This window comes from Calidris pugnax, unplaced genomic scaffold, assembly GCF_001431845.1.
Source record: "Calidris pugnax isolate Ruff unplaced genomic scaffold, ASM143184v1 scaffold273, whole genome shotgun sequence".
NCBI classification, from domain to species: domain Eukaryota; kingdom Metazoa; phylum Chordata; class Aves; order Charadriiformes; family Scolopacidae; genus Calidris; species Calidris pugnax.
Window position 1 is genome coordinate 13,558,237 of NW_015094508.1, and position 20,045 is coordinate 13,578,281.

At 36.5% G+C, this 20,045-nt stretch overlaps 1 protein-coding gene across 1 annotated transcript in view; it reads left to right on the plus strand.

Moving 5' to 3' along the window:
- HCN1 (hyperpolarization activated cyclic nucleotide gated potassium channel 1) overlaps positions 1-20,045 on the plus strand; it is a 200,465-nt gene that overhangs the window by 101,606 nt on the left and 78,814 nt on the right. Inside the window, exon 5 of the mRNA XM_014964861.1 lies at positions 2,450-2,611. Coding sequence (XP_014820347.1) covers positions 2,450-2,611 — 162 coding nt within the window. The remainder of the gene's footprint in view (positions 1-2,449; positions 2,612-20,045) is intronic.

A 20,045-nucleotide genomic window follows, 5' to 3' on the forward strand; every position in this document is an offset into this window, starting at 1 on the left:
TGAATTTTAGTCTCCCTTTCCATATCTCTTTCCATGTCCTGGTTTTACTGGCTCTTTTGGGAAGACTAACTGAGCTGTCACACAGTCTCATGGGGTAGGCAGGGAGCGAAGCATGCATAAGAGCTAGGCAAGATCTCTAAAATGCCAAAATAAATACCTTGGCAAATCTATCCAGTGCACATTACCCAATTATATAATTTTAACATTTGAAATCAAAATGTAGCATCACAAAATGCTCCAAAATCTTGGAAATTCTGTATCAAGATATGAGCTATGCAGACTAAAAAAATGGGCTCCATCCAAGTGAAAGAGCCATAGTGTGACCCATTTTTAAAAAAACTTTCATTATCCAATACAGTGGATAATTCTGAAAATCTGGTCTCTTACAGTAGAGCCTAATGGGAAACCTGAGGCAGCATGAAAGTAATGTTGGTGGGAACTTTGATTTTTGTCCAGCCATAGTGTGATAACTTGCTTTTTCTGGAGCAATAGAAAATTCCCAAGGAAGTTGTGATCTCTGTAAAATATTTATTCTTTCTGTCTGATGTTCTTCATTTTTTCAGACAAATATTCTAGGGGAAATCCTGCTCTCTGACAGAGCTTCTGCAACTTTTCACGTGATCAAGAATTCATCTGCACTTTGTGACTGTAGTATAATAACCATGTATAATAACCACTCATCCATAATAACCTGGATGAGTGTTAGTATTCCAAAACAGTAGTAATCCTTGCTATTTTTTCTAGTTCTTAAAAATAAAATTATTTCAGTTCACACATCTGCCCTCTTGGTTCGTATCATGCTACTGAATCTGTAGCTATTGAAGTAACTGTAATGTAAATACATTCCTTAAGAAGACAAATGTGCAATGATGACACTTTTCTGTTTATTTCCATTTACAGTATCTCCTAAATATCAGTGTCATCTCCTCAATTTTGGCAGGAACTAGATGGTATTTGGATAAGATATGACATTTTGAATAATGTTACAAGCATCTGTTTCCAATGTCTATCAAACTTGGATTTGGAATATATTCTCTTAAAATGTCCTAGATTGAAAAAAAAATGTTTTGCACATAAAGTTAGTGTCTGAGGTATGTTTGTACTTTGCAGGCTTTGCATTTTAGAACTCACAGCAAACACCAGCATTTTCAAACAAGGACAAACTCCCACTAACAGAAAATGATGTTGTAAAACACCATAACATGCTCTCCAAATTTACACTTGCACTCATTTGCAGTGTGAATACTTAATCTCTGCCTTTAGTTTGGATATGTAAAAGCTAGGATGCAAACACTCCCTCTTTCACTGTGAATTCTTTCAATGTGAATTGTTTCATTTATGAGTGCAAAGTGTCATGTGCCAATAATCCTGTAAACCTCTAGCAATCTGACATTTTCATCACTAAACCCTCTGATTTCTATGTCTATCTGTACAATTACATAATATTTTCTACTTAAAATATCCTGAAATACCAACTGGACATTCTTCATCTTGTAAATGGAACTCCTGCATAGTGACAATTATGCATGTTAAAATGTAACATCTATCTTAAGTTGACTGAATTCTATAGTAAGTAAAGAATATGCTTGTATTTGTAATTTAGAAGTAATTTAAAACCAATATAGCAGAAAAATGCTAAATACAGTGTTTTTTCTTCATACTATTTGACAGCTGACTGCTGCTGTTCATGCTAATTCTGTCCAACAAATTTTCCCATGACAAACCTGAAAATGTCTATGTTGTTTTTAAGAGTATATGTGCTATTTGCTGTAAGACACTTTTCAGATGCCAACATTTTTTGTCTAATGGAGGAATATGGTGAAATCCAAGTGATTATATTAGTTTGATGTAAACTTAGCTACTAGAGGTATAGTGGCCACAGGATTCTCAGTATTTTGGGAAAACTGATAATGATTAACAGTGATGAACTACCTTTTTGTCATTTTGCTTGGTGAACTGGTATGTACAAATTGAATTAATACTCTAGAAATAAAAGTCAAAAAATATGTAAAAGTACTTTTATTGTTTCTTCACTCAGATTTTGGTGCCTTTAAGAAGGTAAGGAATGCGAAGGTGAATCTCATTTAAATGGGTCATTGAATTTGTATCTCTCACAGCTTTGTCTTTAGACAGCAAGTAATGATCTCACTACTTTTACCAAGCTTTTTTAATTTATAAGACTTGCTTCAATTGAAAGAAGTTGTAGATTTAAAAAAAAACACTTTAGTTGGTGACTTCTTACCCAAAATACGTCTTATATGGGGTGCAGCCAAGAGTCGGGTATGTCAGCATAGCTCTCTGCCCAAATTAGTGTGCCCAAATTAATGGTCCTTGCTGAGAAATCTCAGCTTTTTTAGAAGTTCAGGATAATACTTCTTTGCCTTTGAGAATTAAATGGTTTGCATTTCTGATTTGCATCACATACATCACCTATAATTTTTGTCCACAGATTTTCCACATGACATACGATCTGGCCAGTGCTGTGGTGAGAATCTTTAATCTAATTGGAATGATGTTGCTGCTGTGCCATTGGGATGGTTGTCTGCAGTTTTTAGTACCATTGCTCCAAGATTTCCCACCAGATTGCTGGGTGTCCCTAAACGGTATGGTTGTAAGTATTGTTCATTTTTCATTGTGCTTTCTAAACATCTTTTCTCTTAACGGTTAGCTTCAGACTTAAGTGTAAAAACACATGCATAGTAATACACTGCCCTGCAATTTATTCAAGATTAGTTTTGGGTTTTGTTGGCTGGCTTGCTAATGAACCAAAGTGTTGGGGTTCTTTTTGTAGCCCTCATCATCAATGAAATGATATTGACACATTGCTAGTAAGTGAGCCAGAAAATACTTTCAGTTTTAAGGTCATTTTAATTTATTAACCCTCATTCCCTCAAAAAAAAAGCCACCAAAAGAAATTTGGAAACACTCAGTTCACCACTTCTTTCAATTTAGGCTGTAGTTTCAGAATGCTCCTGAAGGTGTATCAGCAGCATTTGTTTCATCTAATGTTGTCCTCGGTTTGTTTTGTAAATGACTTCTGGGTCATCTCCTGATGCCTTTACCAAGTTGTTCCCAACTTAACAGTTGACAAATTTTATTCTAAGTAAAATAAGAGAAATAGATTTACTTCTGTGATAATTTTGCATGTATGAACAGACTGTTCAAGGACGGAATGTGGCTGTGCCTTATTTATAAAGAAGTGTAATGATGTTCTGCTTGCTTAATATGTGTCTTAAAGATCAAAGGCTGTGAAAAGTTAAGTTGTTTTTATATCAAGTCAGGTAATGAAGTAATACATGGAACATTTTCATAGGAAATACACTGAAAAAACCCCAAGCAACTCTCTCATTGGCAATCTGGAAGCATGTATCTCTCCAGTTTTTACAACTATAGAATCCATAAAACAGCACCTTTACTGTAAATGGGAATCTTGCTCAGTCCCATGTATTTCTACTATAGAAGCATAACAGTATTTGTTCCTTTAGGAACATGATACTGCACATTACTGTGGGAGCTCGTTGACTAAGGTTGTCAGTCAAACAGACAAGTATTTGCAGTCATCAAGCAACATCTTTAATGATAAGCAGCGTGTTTGCTGACATCTCATCGTGGAGCTTTCCTAAAAAAATTATAGTGACATTTCTTCAAAAATGGAATTGCTATGATAAAAGTAGGTCACCAGGATGCTGACTGGCACGTCTTTGCACTCTGCTACATTCTGGGTTCTGCTTTGTAACGTCTTCCATTCACATTTACAAAGGGTACATTTTCTACCAGCTTGTTAAAGAACTGGATGAAAACCATTGCTAGCAAGTAAAAGGAAGCCTCAGATTACACATAATTGAGGCATTTAAATTTTAAAGAACACTGAATTATGAAATTCTCTCTCTTCCATAAGAAGACCTACATTTAATCTAGAAGGCTATGCACACTTTGCACATGCTCAGGGGAGACCCTTCTTTCTGCCTGCCCACACTCAGTTTTTTATGCAGACAATACTCTCTCCTTACTGGCCAAATACTCTTGGAAAAATCCTTCTTGAAAGTTGCACTTTTTTTTTATTTTTTTGGTCTGGTAACTGAATCAGGTGCTGTTGAATGAACATTGTGGGGAGATGTGAAAAGCGAGCAGGATTATGTTCTATGGCATTCTGACCCTGTTGTGATGTTACATTTCCTGATTGCTTTCCAGGCTCTGGTGAATTCTTTAGCCCTAAATACAGACAGCAAAGCAATCATGGAATATCAGACCTCTGAAATGATAGGGAGAGTAGAAGGAAGAGGATCATGATGGTGACGACTGTTATATGCTTTGTTGGTGTAATCAGAATCTGACTGACTGCTGAATTTAGGAGGGCTTCATGGTACTATAAGATCTTTGGAAAGAGGGGTTCATCACTCTGATGGTATACTGTAGCATATAACTATTTAATCTACTCTGAATTTAAATTTTTTTGATAATGAAATGGCTGCACCTAATTCTGGGTTTGGACTCAAATTCTGTTGAGACAAAGTCGGATAAGAACATTGTCATTTCTTCTGCTCTTAAGTTCTTTGTCTGTAAACTGATAGTGATGACTGTGGCAAAAGGCCAACATTGTCAAGAAGAGGTTTTGCCCTAGCCTCAGCTAATGCCCCTTTCCTGTCAAAGTATTCCCTTCTACTCAGATTTTAGTCAGAGATTTTAATAGATTTGTAAATAATCTCCTTGCATCTGCATACAGTTGGAGTTTTGTTCCAATTTCTGAGACAACTAATTATGAAATAAAATTGCTCTAAGAAAGGCAAAATTACCCCTCTTTGAATTTCAATATCTTTTTTAAGTAAGGGAGAGGGGGGGAGTTATGTGAGTATTTCCTGGCTTTCAGACTGTGGCTCTAAAGTACATTTCTCAAAATGACGTTGTTCCAAGGGCTAACCGCAGGCTAATGCACCAATTTTGCTTTGAAATAAGTTTTAACACTTATTCGTGGTGATCATTGGCTTGAAGACTTATTCAAGCCAATGTGTGCTCAGCCAGAAAAAGTTAGTTTTCCAATATGCAAGTCAGTTGCAAGCATTTGCAGATAACCTGATGCTAAAGGAAGTAAGGATGCCATGAGAATGACATACTGTCTCCCCAACTGACACAGCCCAGCATACTCTTCCAGGCCATAGTTCCCTTCTGTCTCACACATTAATTGCTTCAGGCTGCAGAGCGCAAGAACTTCTTCTAAAAACCTTCTCCTGAAAACTGTTTCTTCTGTATGAGCTGATATGTGAAATTATTCAAATTCCATAGACATGCTAATGGCTTTACGTTATAAATACGGTTAAGAAAAATAACACAGTTAAATTTAATGTCAGAAAAGAATAATATAATTTAGAAACCAAGGATAATAGGAAACCAAGTTGCATTTTGCTTACTACCTCTCTGAAAAATGTGACTGAATGCAATTAAAGCATAACAAATCAGTTGGATTTTTGTCTTTGAAAAGATGGTAAAAATGTCATAGTGCATCATGAGGTAGAGTATGAAATGAAAAGGAAAGCCTTCTCTGTAAAAGGGTATAGCATCACCACTGGTTAACACGGCAGCAACCTACAACCTAAGTATTTCAGCAAAAATGTTCAGATGGCATTGGGATATTATCTTCAATAATAATAATAATGAAGAACCCATATTATATATCTACTGTAAGATTCACCTTCTTGGCCAGTTCCTAACATTGGCATTCAAGTTGCTATGAAATGGCAGCCAGAGCTGGCATCGCATCTTCCTTCAATTTTTCTAAATGTGATCCCACTTGACCACTTCTGTGTCTTTACTGCCATTTGATTGCACTGGCTTTATTAATGCTGCGTTAGTATTGACAAGACAGGATCTTGTGCTCTTCCGGAATATCAATCAAATCTCTTTAAAAATAAGAAAACCAGTAAATATAATTTAAAGGTAAGCAGCAGCTGGGTTTTTTCCACTCACTTTAGGTCATTTTCCAACCAATCCATTACAGACAAAATAACAGTCAATTACTTTTGCAAGGGTATATGGCTCTCTGAAGCTGTTCCTAGGGTTTTTTTAACAATAGGATTGTGAGTTTCATTCCTAAAAAAAAGGTCTTTTTTGAAGAATTTCACAGACTTCCCTAATGATGCTGCCTAATTTCTTCTTGGTTCAGAAAGCCTATTATCCCCATCTTCTTGTGTGATTTATCCTCAGCTTTCTGATCTTGATTCTTCAGACTTGTGCACTTCCATAATGACTCATAGACTAAACATCTTTATCATATCTCAGAGTTGGAACCAATAGTTCTTTAGAAAATTAGGAGTTAAACTTGCAGCTAAAATGAGGGGAGGCACAAGAATGGAAAAGCATGTGATCCTTTCCCATAATTAGTCTGTAAAAACCAAGATTCTGCGCTTTGCTTTTGGTTTCAGCTGCAGTGAAATACAAAAACACAGTGTGTAAGTCCCAACTGATGAACAGTTATAGCCAGGTCATATATGGGACAGTGTTTCTAGGCAGGTAGAGATGAGAGATGACATTTTTACTACTGATGCCATCTGGCCATCTAAGCATGACTGCCTGCAATAAAGCATTCCTTACAGTAGGTGATAAGCTTTTGTTGTATTGGAGGTTTGCTCTGGCTTTTCAAATCAAGGACTAAGACTCAAAGGCACCTTAGTCGTTGAAATAACGTATCTGAAGGTGCCTAACCTGCATCTTCCTGTCTATATTTGCAATAATTGGTTGTATGGTTAGGAAAACGTGGTCCTTAAAGCAATGTATTTACCTGACATTTTCAGATTTTTCACATATGATATTCCCTTAGTGAGATAAAAATCTAGCAGGGAGGTATAGAATTTAACTTGAAGAGTGAGTTTTTTAAAAGCCAAAAGGGGTTGTAAACCTTTTGGAAAGGGCTTGCTTTGCTGGCATTTCTCATGGCAGTCAGCCGGTGTTTGCTCAGCAAGAACACTTTCCATACTCTGGTTTCTTTGTTTTGGCTTTTCCTTACTGTCCTTGCAGCTGGACTGTTTGCATCTCTTGGGGTTTTTTAGGTTTTGGATTTGGTGAAGTGGGATTTTGCATTATATTAACTTATCTTTGTATCACGTCATTTCCTTGGAGGCAAAGAAAATCAGATGTTAGACTACAGATCTTCATCTCTGACAGTATCATCATTGCTAGCAAAATAATTTGGGAATCTTTGCTGTAGAGTCTGAAACTGCCTCATAAAATGAATGAATTAAATGAACAGGAAATTGATAGGGAAGTTCAGAAATGCAGGAGATGCTAAGAATTATGCATATAACATACGCAAAAACTATTTAGTAATAACACACAGAATATTAATTTTAATTCTCAAAATTTCTTAGTAATGAACACAATTTTCAATTACACAATCACATGGTTCTTTTTCAATAAGATCTCTGCTTTACTCAGTAGAGCTGAAGGAATGCATTATAGTAATTTGATGTGTTATTCAGTATTGAGTTTTCTCCTTTTTGATAATGCCTCAGTTTATCACCTTCTTCCTCATAGTTGACCATTAGGGCAGCTAATTTTCTCATGAGATTTTTCTGCATTTGGTCATTATCTGATAATCATCATTTAGAGCTTCCCCGACCTTTTAAAGTACCTTTTTATTATATGGCAAGATATTGTAGAGCCTTGTTTAAAGCATTAGATTCCTCTGCCTTCATTTGCAGTGCTGAGCGATAAATGCTTATGTAAATCAACCCACAGTCTTAAATTTGGTGATTTGAAAATATGGAACTTATGGGAATGATCTGATTACTAGAGGCACTGAGGATCTCATTAGGTACACTGCTATAACATATTTTATACTCATATATTTATATTTATGTATGGCTATTTAGTTATAGCAAGTGCTTCTGAGAACAGATAAATGATTGAAATTAGCTATCAGAGATGGACTGTGGAACAAAATAAGGGGAATTGTCCAACTCAGATAAGTGCTCTGTTTACAACACAGTTTGGAAATATGGTAATACCAATAACAATAATATGTAACTGACATACTTAGGCACCCATATCTTAGGAATCTACAGTGAATAATAATATCCCTTCTAGTATGTGCAGCTGTTCAGAAATCAATTATTGCCCTCTCTTGCACACAGCACTGACCAAGTCACTGGGGTTAGTCCATATCCCTCTGCACCAAGATGATGAAGTAATGACCTGCTTCAGTGGATTGGGTTCAAGGCCTAAAAATATATTAGCTCAGGAGAATATATTAGTTCATGTAATTTGACACTATAAGAAACTGCAGAGGAAAATTCTGTAGACGTGCAGTGCTAAATGGCAAGGTATGTTTGATGCAGACTGAGGACACGTGCTAATTTCAATATCAAAGTTTTATGCCAAGTATGCAAGGACCAGAGAAATGGGGTTGCTGAGGACTCTGTTGATTTAACTCAGTGTGTCGTGACCAATGAAGAGGCAAACAAGTCAAGTTCTCATTTTTACAACAATTGCTGAGGCTTTAGGAAGGCCACATAGGTTTTGGCTTATGCTTTTTCTGTTCGTCGACAGTTTAGCGGTCATCCACTATTGCAGAAGTAGAAAGGGGAGTAATAATAACTTTTCCTTCCTTTGTTCTTGTCTTTGGCATAATATTCTATGTAATTTTGCTGATGTCTCCTGTACTTTTGAACTGCATATTTTTGATAGTAGATTTTTGATGTGTTTGCATAAAAAGTTATTACATTTCCTGTGTGTCATACTTAATGAAAAAATTTCATTATTTATATTTTTTTCTGTGTATTGATTTCCAGCAATAAGATTCCAAATAATATGGAAGTTCCTGTAATCAAACCTAGCATCTATGCAGTATGATTTAAAACTTACTTATATCATGGCTGCTGTTTCTTGTCCTAAAAATTGTATTCATTTATTCCATACTATTTTCTTACTATTTCTTTTATATTTTCTGATTGAGATATTGTATTATTTGTCCTTTTCATAGAATCATAGAATGCTTTGTGTTGAAAAGGACCGTGAAGGTCATGTAGTTCCAATCCCCCTTCTATGGGCAGGAACACCTCCCACTACACCAGGTTGCTCAAAGCCCCGTCCAGCCTGGCGTTGAACACCTCCAGCAATAGGGCATCCACGATTTCTTAGGACAACCTGTTCCAGTGTCTCACCACCCTCACAGTAAAGAACTTCTTCCTAATATCTAATCTAAATCTCCTCTCTTTCAGTTTAAAACCGTTACCCCTCATCCTATCACTGCACTCCCTGATAAAGAGTCCCTTCCCATCTCTCCTGTAGGCCCCCTTCAGGTACTGGAAAGCTGCTAGAAGGTCTTCTTGTAGCCTTCTCTTCTCCAGACTGAACAACTCCAACTGTCTCAGCCCATCCTCATAGGAGAGGTGCTCCAGCACTCTGACCATCTTTATGGCCCTCTCCTGGACCCATTTCAACATGTCCATGTCCTTCCTGTGCTAAGGATTCCAAAGCTGGATGAAGTACTCCAGGTGGTATGTCACAAGAGCAGAGTAGGGGGGTAAAATCACATCCCTTGACCTGCTGGCCACGGTTCTTTTGGTGCAGTCCAGGGTGTGGTTGCATTTCTGGGCTGCGAGGGGATATTGCCAGCTCATGTCAAGCTTCTCATTAGCCAACACCCCCAAGAAGCCATGAAACAGGGAGTACAGAGCAGTGGTTTTCTTCTCCTTTCTAAAAATCTGAAATATAGCAGAAACTGGTTTAGATTCTGTGAATGCCAGGCCTTCTTAACCTAAAATAATGACAAATGCATTAATCTTCATGACTCTGCTAATATTGATGTGTTCTAGGTTTGTAATTTTGAGCTCATTGTGTTAATAGTATGAGCTAATTGATATGTAGAACATTGAAATTTGGAAAATGAAGCAGCAAAATCATTTATGGGGAGGTTTAAAAATTCCTAAAAGCTTACCATTAGTGAAAGTATTCACTTTTTCCACGAATATTTGGTTTACAACTAAGACAAAAGTGAAAATCATCCTTCAAAGAAGGTATTCCAAGTTGTAATCCCTCAACTCCATCAAGTTTGGAAATTGTTTAGCATTATGAACTCAACTACTGTCATAAGCCCTGCTGCCTTACTCTCCTCTCACTAAAATACTTTAAACTCAACATTGCAGTATTGATATAATTATTTAATCGTGATGGTGGTAGTTATTTCAGTAGATGTTGGTGCTTAGTGCTACAGAGAAAGGATCAAAATTAGGACACCTGTGTTTGTAAATGTTGATTGCAGCACTGTGTGACTGATGTGACAATAGGAGCTGAAGAGGACGACTTCTGTAATGAATTAGTCAGCCGCCTTGTGTGCTTCTGTTTCTTTCAGATAGAATGCTGGTCTTCCTTCTAGGGGATAAGAATAATGAAACAATTAGAGAAAGAGTGCTAAAGCAAATTGTTGTACCTAATAGATAGTAACTTATTTCCATGCTTCTTCTTTGTTATCATAAGAGCTACCAGGAAATTTTTGAGATGTGGATGCAAGGAAGGACTTGCCGATTTATCATAAAAATTTAATTTCAATGTTTCCCCTCAAGAATCAACCCGATTTATAAATGCCTATGCTGCAGTATATTGTGAACGGATTTCTGGTACATCTAATTAAAAAATATTTTATGTAAACCTTAAACTTGAAAGAATACAAGAAACTACATATAATATGGTTAAGTCTAATGTTGTGTTTGATAGACATTCTAGAGAAAAATCACAGACATCATAAAGCATGCCTTAAGCCACTACTTTAATAAAAAATATGAACTAAAGCAGAAGCATAAGTTGGACCTGTCATATTTTAGAACCTTGTATCCCTCGTTTGCCTTAGAATGAATATTCAGGAGGAGTTATAAGCATCTCATGGCCAAATGCAACTTCCCTGTTGTAGAAGAGAGTATTCTCTTTGTTCTGGGGGAGCTGGTTCAGTCTACTTTCCTCTATCTCTATAATTTTAACAGTAAGTATTTATCTGCATGTTGTGGTATTCCAGGATGTACTGGGATATCATTGTGGATCAATTATTCTGAAGTAGTTCTCCACAAGTGGTGTTTTGTCCTATGACTGGAATATCTAAAAACTGAACCCTTGGAATATTTATGCCAGAGCAGGTTTCCCAGAATAAACCCAGATGTAGGTACATCTCGATGAATACCATTCATATACAGCTGTTCTTTCTTTCTCTTTTTCATTGCACACCTTTATTGATATCTATATGCTTTAATACTGTATAGAGATAATTGGCTTTGCACAAGGTGCATATTATTGCCAAGGGATTGTTATCAGCCACATCAAAATCAGGTTTTCTCAAGAGCACTGATTTTACTCCTTTTAACTGAGGGGGTTTGCAATATCAAATTTGAACTTTCTCCATGTGGCTATTTAGCACCTGACTCATGCTAATAACTAAAGTACATCTAGAGAGAAGTCTCTACTGAGATGCAATTAGACATGAAAATTTGCCACCTGAAATTGTGCATTTAGAATGCTTACATTTCACATTAGAAAAAAAAAAATCAAAGCAAGATAATTTGTTCTGGGTCATGGAATTCTGAAGCAAGGCACTTTCATACATCAGACACTCGAGATGATGTATTTCTTTCCATTGACCTGTGTCCACCATACCTGCATTAGTAGTCTATAGGATCTGTAATCTGGATTCTCAAAATCCCAGAGGGAGGCAAGAGGGTATCATAACAACATTTTTAAATCTGGTTATTTCTCAACTTCACCTTCCATGGAAATTTTAGTATTTCATATTTTCACTTTAAATCAAAATGAAGCTAAAAGCTAAACAAGGAGAATTCCCTGTAGAACTGGAAGTCTTGATTTATATCTGGTTCTGGTTACCAAAACAAGAAAATCAGGAAATATATGGCATTATTATTTTCTTTAATTTTTTTTAACTACTGATTTTGCTTAATGTCTGAACTGTTTCTTCTCATACTTTTTATACATATATGCCAGGAATGTACGTAGTTTATTCAGATTTAGGCTGGATATGTTTCACTTGTTTTAAAAGAATAGGTTAATTTTCTTTAACGTTGCTCCCTTTCCTGCTGTTCCTGCTTTCTGCCCATGCACTCATTTGAGCAGATTCAACCTGAAGTATTTCAAATAGAGGCATAAAACTTTCAGAAAATAATGTAATTTAATAGAAATTATGGAAAGGATCTTCTATAGGAGAAATACAGTAATATTCCACAAATTTTACGTTATCTGAAATGTGCAGCATATCATTTAACATTATTATTCATGAGTAAACTTTGAAGAATAGCTTCTAGTTAGTCTGTGTACAGATTTCTACATATTACTTGCATGATTCTTGTATCAATTACTTTAAACATTACATTTCTCTTAAATATATTTTCTTTCTGCTATCTGGATTTTTATGTCCATTTATGTTTAGAAGATACTATTGATAACATAAGGAATAGAACAAAGTCTTGTGAGATTTTTCTGGTCTTTATACTATTTTTAATAATTTGCAGTGGGGTTTTGTTCTCCTGTGAAAGGGTTAGCAATCTTAGCATTAAAAATTTGCTGATTATCAATTAAAAACACCTGCTATAATTAATTTACTGATCTATTAAATCTGAAAAAATACAGTTTTCCCTAAATAATAGACAAAAAACCAAACCCAACGCATTATTGACATTACCTTAATATTTTTTTCTCTTTGTTTTGAGTGGTTGGTGTTCATTACAAAATGTCCATGACAATCTCATATGACTAGGATTGAAGCAGAGAGATGTACTCTGTCATGTCTAGTTCAATTATACAGTTTTACCTACATGCACTACTGCTAATACAACAAGAGAGATGCTTTGAAGCAATCTATTTGAAAACCACCAATTGGCATTTGAATGCAACATGAAAATGCTTCCCATATTTTTCACAGATGACTCACTTTCTCTGGTCCATCTCATGTGTCATTTTAGTCCATCCAAGATGCCTTAATCTGTAATAAAATAAGATAATGTAATTTGTCTTGGATTTCCATAAAATATTCTTATCTGTTTCCGTATTTTTTAGGCAAAAATACATTAGAGTGTAGTCACTGCATTTAATCTCTTATATTTGGAAGAGGATGAAGTTAGCTTGGACTTGAGGGTAGCCTAGGACTTTGACAATAAAGCATATAATCAAAAAAGATTATCTATATTGATATAGGCAGAGAAGAACTTACATGACTGTTTTTGAACAACTTTCTACTTAGAAATGGTATTTTCAAACAGAATCTACTCAGATTGCTAGTTCAGTTTTACAGAGAGTAATTGAGTAGTCAGAAGCAAAGACATGCCACCAATCATTTGTCAGTGTTTTCAATAATGCACAATTTCCTTATGCTTATCTCTAATACTTAAAAAAATTTAAGTATTTTTAAATTTTTAAATTTATCTCTTAGATACAACTGGAAAAGTTGTGCAAACTCTAAACTAAAAAGTTAAATGTTGCTAAAACAACCTTGACAGAATAACACTTGAGAGAGTTTTCTGTTTATTTTGAATAGTTTTTTCCAGATGTTCAGAAATAAAGTTTATTGTGCATGAGTAAAACCTTTGGTGGAAGCGAAATATGAATTCTACTCAGATTTGTTTGAAGAGATGATGCAAGAGCTCACCATGGAAAGGTACACTCAAGGCCAATGGGCAGGGGTGATACTTTTCCAGTATGTGAGGGCAGATTTGGCTCTGGAATTTTTGGACCTTTGCAGAAGTCTCTCTAGAAGGACTCATAACCCATAACATTCACCTAAAGGCTGCTTCTCCCTTACCCTCAACACTGTATATTAAATACTGATGCAATAGAGAATGTATAAAACATGCCTTTCAACACTGGTTGTCACGGCTTTACTCTTGCAGCAAGGCTTTCCTGCTGCTACATACTCTTTTGTGCCTAAATAGAGTAGTATAAAACTTATTCTAAAAGAAATTAGTTTATTTCTGAGTTGTATGAATACGCAAGGATGTGTTTCCCTTAGGGTTTTGCAGTTAGTATCTTTCTAAAGCAGCTGTTTATGGAAAGGATAACATATAAATGCTGACAGGAAATGCATCATGGAAATGCCACATGCCCTCAGAAATAACAGTGGAACTGCACTGCTCCTAGCTGAATGTGTTTTGCAGATCAATCAAATATATTAACTCTAAACCAGCTTAGTTGTGAAGGCAAGAAAAGTATACATCTGAAGCAGGAGTCCCTTTTTTTTGAAAAAAGCACGAGACAGTACACTCATCCATCTCAACATGATTTGAGGAAACATAGAGTTTGCATGTGTACAAATAAATAAAAGATGAAGAATTTCTAGAATTTTGCGAAGCTTGTTTGCTTTACTCTTTTGCTTTTAAAATCTTTCAGACTTCATAGAAAAAATTACTCACTGCTTGCTCATACAGATAATATGTAGACATCTGTACACAGACTATCTAGAAGATATTTACACAGGCACCATAGAAGAATATAGTCTTCAAAATTTACTAGTGAAATGAAATCAGAAAAATTACCATTTAAATTATTCACTTATAATGGTGACACTGAATGCATAATGTATATTAACTAAATATGTATGGTATCTATGAAAAAATCAACCAAATACAATATAACCTGTGTTTCTAATCAATAATGACTCTCAATGTAATTTTTAAAGATAGAAGAAAAACGTGGCATATTGTTTTGAAAGCTGCTTTGATAATGTCCTTGGATGAACTTCCTCCCATGGAGTGATTTTGTTTCTTTTCCATGGGTTTGATTCTAAAGGTTGGATCTGAAAAATACTTTAATATATTTTCTTTTTTTATCAAGAATTGTGAGACTGTTGATGCAAACTTCAGAAGGAAAAAATATCCATGTGATCTAAGTTACATTCTATTCAAGGCCTTTTTAAAACTAATTTCAATGAGATGAGAGCCTTAGTCTGTTAAAGTTTTGGTGGGAGTTATAAAACTGTTTTTGTTTGCAAGTCAGCTAAAACTTGTCTGTATCTATGTACCTGTGTACTTAGAGGGTGCAACACACAGTTGCAATAGAAATAAAAGGTATTTGTTTATCACTATTCATGCTTAGTGCCATACAATATGCCGTGGGTGGCTAGATTTATTAACATAATCAAATATTGACATGGTGCTGGTTTCAAGGTAAACAACTGAATTTCTTTTAAGTTCATGGTCTGATTACTTTGCTTCAATGGACCAGCTAATAGTAAAAAAGAGTATTCTTTTGATATACTTAACAGATAATAGATATACAGTGGATTATCAGATTTTTAAAATCAATCTTGTCATTCAGCAGGTGCCCAGTAAACATGAAGCTTCTAGTTGAGGAAGGTTCCCAACCATTTGCAAGTTAGATAGTGCAATTTTGGGGTAAATACATGCTATTTTCATTAGAATCCAAATCCTTTAAGTTGTTTCCAATTTAAAATCCTTCTTGATCTTTATCAAGCAAAGTAAATGCCATGCCTTCAAGATATGGGTATTCAAATAGATGCCCTGAATCCAAGAACTCTTACTCTCATTGTGTTCTTTCTGCTGTATAACTGTATCCATGTAAGTTAATAATTATGAAGTTTGCACTCTGAGCATTCCTCTGTTCTCATTAGGTATCTTTTTATTGTTTCTCACTTGCTTCCAGCTGTGGTTTATGACACCGTCTTACTCTAGTATGCTTACATTAAAGCCACTCTGCTGGAACTCAATTCACCTAGTCAAATCTCCAGCACCTCTTACCGAGCCCCACTGACTTTTCCCAGCCTTCACAAGGGCAAACCCATGTTGGGATCTGAATGACAAATTCAATTGCAAAAGCAAAAGCATGTATCATAAAATAAAACTATAGCTTGAGAGAAGAGACTGTCCTTAGGAATTTTATTTTCTCCACTGGACTGGAGCAAGGAAGAAATAAGGAGCCATACCCATCCATGAAAATAGAGATATGCTCAGCAGGGGAGCTCAGGAAGCTAATGAAGGTGGCTTTAGCTGAATAGGATCCTGCTGCAGCTGATGGAGAGAGAAGCTTTCCCCTGGAGGTGATAAAGAGCACCTGCATTAAACTTCTACTCTGAAACATCAGCTGCAGGACTCTGATTTTTGCTGACTGTGTAGGGAGCCTAGGAAGACTCTCCATCAAGGTGAAGCACCTGGAGTTAGCTAATTTGAAATTTTATTATACCTTCCTGCCTTATTGCCCATTCTCGCAAACAAAACCCAGGACAAGTTGGGCCACTGGCCATTGTAGATAACTGTGTGTAAGCAGCACAATATGCAATGGACTGCAACTACTCCTGTTCATCCTCCATTGCTCAGGATTGTGGTGTTCTTCCTGTTCCTCTCTCCCTCAAACATCAGTCCTAGACCTCCCATGACTGACATCTTCCCAGGGTTCATCCTCTGGGCTGAGCCATCTGCCTCAGCCTTACCCATTTCACTCAATGCATTTTCATCCTCAATATCTAAACTGAGAATCATTAATTCCTTTAAACTACTCAATAGGTGGATATTGTAATTGCTCTGCAGAATAATTTTCTGGATCTTCTGGTAATCAAAGTGTTTAGCATGAAAAGTAGGTAATTTCTGACTTCTTTTCTGTGTTTGCTAATCTGTACTAAGTATAAATTCGATATCTAAACAAAGTATAGCACAATGACACCTATTTATGACTTGGCCATAGCTTTTTCCAGATTTGACTTATTCGATGTATGTTTTTTAACTTTTCTTTAGATGATAAAAATCATGGTGGAGGTAGATAGTTTAGAACAAGGAATTAATATCTTTGAACTGCTGTTTCTCTGATCAGCAATGAATACTCTGTTTGAAAACTACATGTGATAGTAAGAGAGGTTTGTGATAGTAAGAGAGGTTATATCCGACATGATCACTAATCAGGTAAAAACAATGCAGTGAAACAGTCTATACAAAGGACTGAACAAGAAATTAGAATTATGCGTCAATGGCTTTAGTGCACCTCACTTTTTGGTGAAGAGTACAGGAGGTTTTGGGGGACAGGCAGGAAGGTGGGCAGACGAAGAGAACAAGAAACTAAAGACAGAATGGATGCCTGGCTGAATTGAAGTTAATGACTCAGCTGTTGAGAGTTCATTCAGGTGAGACTGCAGATCCAACAGAGTGGCCATGTGAAGTCTGGCCCACAATCTGTCTGGCCTCTTTCCAAGACAGCAAGGAGCAGTTGCCCAAGGAAGATCAAGCCATAGCAAGCATGGAGTGACATTTCCTTTAGCATGTCCTACAAGCGTTCAGAAATTTGTAGCTGAGGAACTTCAGGATCCAGATCTGGTATTCATGTATTTAATAGCCATCACTGTGTGCTTCCTCCAGTGGTTTGTCCAACTGACTTTTGAGTTAATGTGATTTTTGCTCTTAGGCCAGAAGCATGGGCTCAGTGTCACAGCGTCGTGACTCTGCCATGGTTTTGAGCTGGTCTTGCTGGTTGTCCTTGGCGCTGTGCCCTGTGCTGGGTTGACTTTACCTAAGAGACTGAGTGGACATGGGCAGCTGGTTGTACAGGGGCATCCCTGTCTTTAGAGCTATAACTGGGAACTGGGTGCTCCTCACCTCTTAGGTGAATGCTACAGTGTCACAGTCAACTCCCTCAAGGGTATTGAAGATGAAAAGGAGCATGTTCCCCTTCTTTCTCCCCATAGTATGAAGCTGGTACCCTAAAAGTTAGGACATTCTTCTACAATTCAGGTTCCTCTCCTCTGGTAGAGGAGAGAAATGATTTTTTTATGACCCACGGAGTCTTTTTTTTTTTTTTTTTATGCCTAAATATAATTTTGTGGGTGGTGTTTAGGCTGCTAAATCATTTTTTTCTTTATATTATTTTATTACCTTGAAAATCTTGCAGACTCTGGTAAGCACCTGCAGTTTTAGTCCATCTGAATTTAAGAACAGGTCATCAGCAAACTCAGATGAGTTCTCAGAAAAAGAAAAGCCTCTGACCTAGATCCAGCCTGCTTGCTTTGACACCGAGGTTTGTTCTTTTTGTAGAGCCAATCCTTTGCTTCCTGCTGTCATTGCTTAATAAAATAATGCACAGCTTTTTGTAGGACATAGTATTTGATGAAGAACTGTGATTTACCAAAAAAGAAGACCAGCCTCTTGAGGGCTCAGATATTTAGTAAGTTAATTTGCTGAAGAACTGTAAATTAACCAGATGTAGACGAAAGTCTCAAAGGTATCAGGTTAGGAAATAAATTGAAAAACTGACAAGGAAATCATTGCCTTCAATACCATCTAAGTGAAGAAGAATACTTAAAACCAGCACTGAACTTCTGCCTTAAAAACTGAGTTACTTAAAGAGAAAATAAAATATGATGAAAGTTATACTTTTAGACTAAGGAGATAAATATTTGAATTTGTGTATGTGGTACCAAACATCACCTAAGCAGGGAAATTGCCTGTTTTTTAATGGACTGGAAGTCCTGAACCCTAGTCCCAAACTTTATGCTGATTCTCCGTGTGAAAGTGGCATTGGTTCACCTTGATTCATTTTTAAGCAGATTAAAACATATTTAGACTCTATGTAGACACATTTGCCTTTATGAGTGGATTATATTAGACTGTTTTAATCTACTGTAATCCGCATTTTTTTTTCTTAAAGACACACTCCTGCAAATACCCAAAAATTATTTTTTTTTCTTATATAGAACAAGGATGAAAGCATTTATTGGAAAATCAGCTTTGTATGTTTTGAGATATTCTTAGTTAGTGTTGCAACACTATGATTTTGTGCATGTCTCTCTATGTACATTTCAATTTATATATCAGGTTTGCCTAGCCTTTTTCCTAATGATAGTCTTTTCTGCCACTTACTAAATTGGTTGTTTACTTCCAACACTGGAGTACTGGGTCCAGTTTGGTGCTCCCCAATTCAAGAAGGACAGGGAACTACTGGGAGGAGTCCAGCAGAGGGTTACAAAGATGATCAAGGGAATGGAGGAAAGGCTGAGAGACCTGGGTCTATTAAACCTGGATAAGAGAAGACTGAGAGGGGATCTCATCAATGAATATCAAAAAGGCAGGTATCAAGAGGATGGGTCCAGACTCTTTTCAGTGGTGCCTGGCAACAGGACAAGGGGCAATGGCCACAAACTGGAGACAGGAAATTCCATCTCAACATACAGAAAAAATTCTGCACTTTGAGGGTGACAGAGCACTGGAACAGGCTGCCCAGAGTGGGTGTGGATTCTCCTCTGGAGATATTTCAAACCCACGTGGATGCGTTCGTGTGCAACCTATTGTAGGTGAACCTGCTTTGGCAGGGGGGTTGGACTAGGTGATCTCCGACGGTCCCTTCCAAACCCTACCATTCTGTGATTCTGATTCCTTGGTTTATGTAGCTTCAAAATTACTTGGATTTGAAGACAATGGTTATAGCACTCAGAAAGCTAAATGTCCACTGCCAAAAACATAGCATTTTCATTTGTCATTTGGGATCCGATGCTTCATGTAATTTGCTGTCTAGTCTAAGTCGATCACAGAGCAGTGAGATGGAGTTCCTTCTTCCCAGTTCTCTTTTCTAAATTGCTTGCAAGTATTGCTTATGGATAGTCTTCCTAACAGTTTTCAGTAAAGCAGTACACCGTGGAGTCACGAGTCAGGTTTATGTCACTTCACTCCTTCAGCCATCTCCCAGAACTGTACTATATTAAGCTCACATTATCGTCTGCCTGTTCTTGACTATCAGATATCTACTGTTGAAAATTCAAAGCTTTTCTCAGTGGTTGCAGTATAAAAGCATTTCATAAATGGTTTGATTCAATGCATGAGGCTCGTTAAGTAAACTGTTTTACATCATATCCAGCTCCTTTCACCAAAGAAAAGATATGGTGTCTCTAATGCACTCTGATTTTCTTACCTCATCTGAATAGTGCAATTTCATGAATGTCAGTTTCTCATCAAAAGTCCTTCCTTGCAAGATTTATGTATTCTCTTAATAGACATGCCATTGTTTTGACTCTTGTTTTTCCCTTTATTTGAAAGAAAGTGCTTCTCTCTGAGATGCATTGTTTGCCCAGTGAA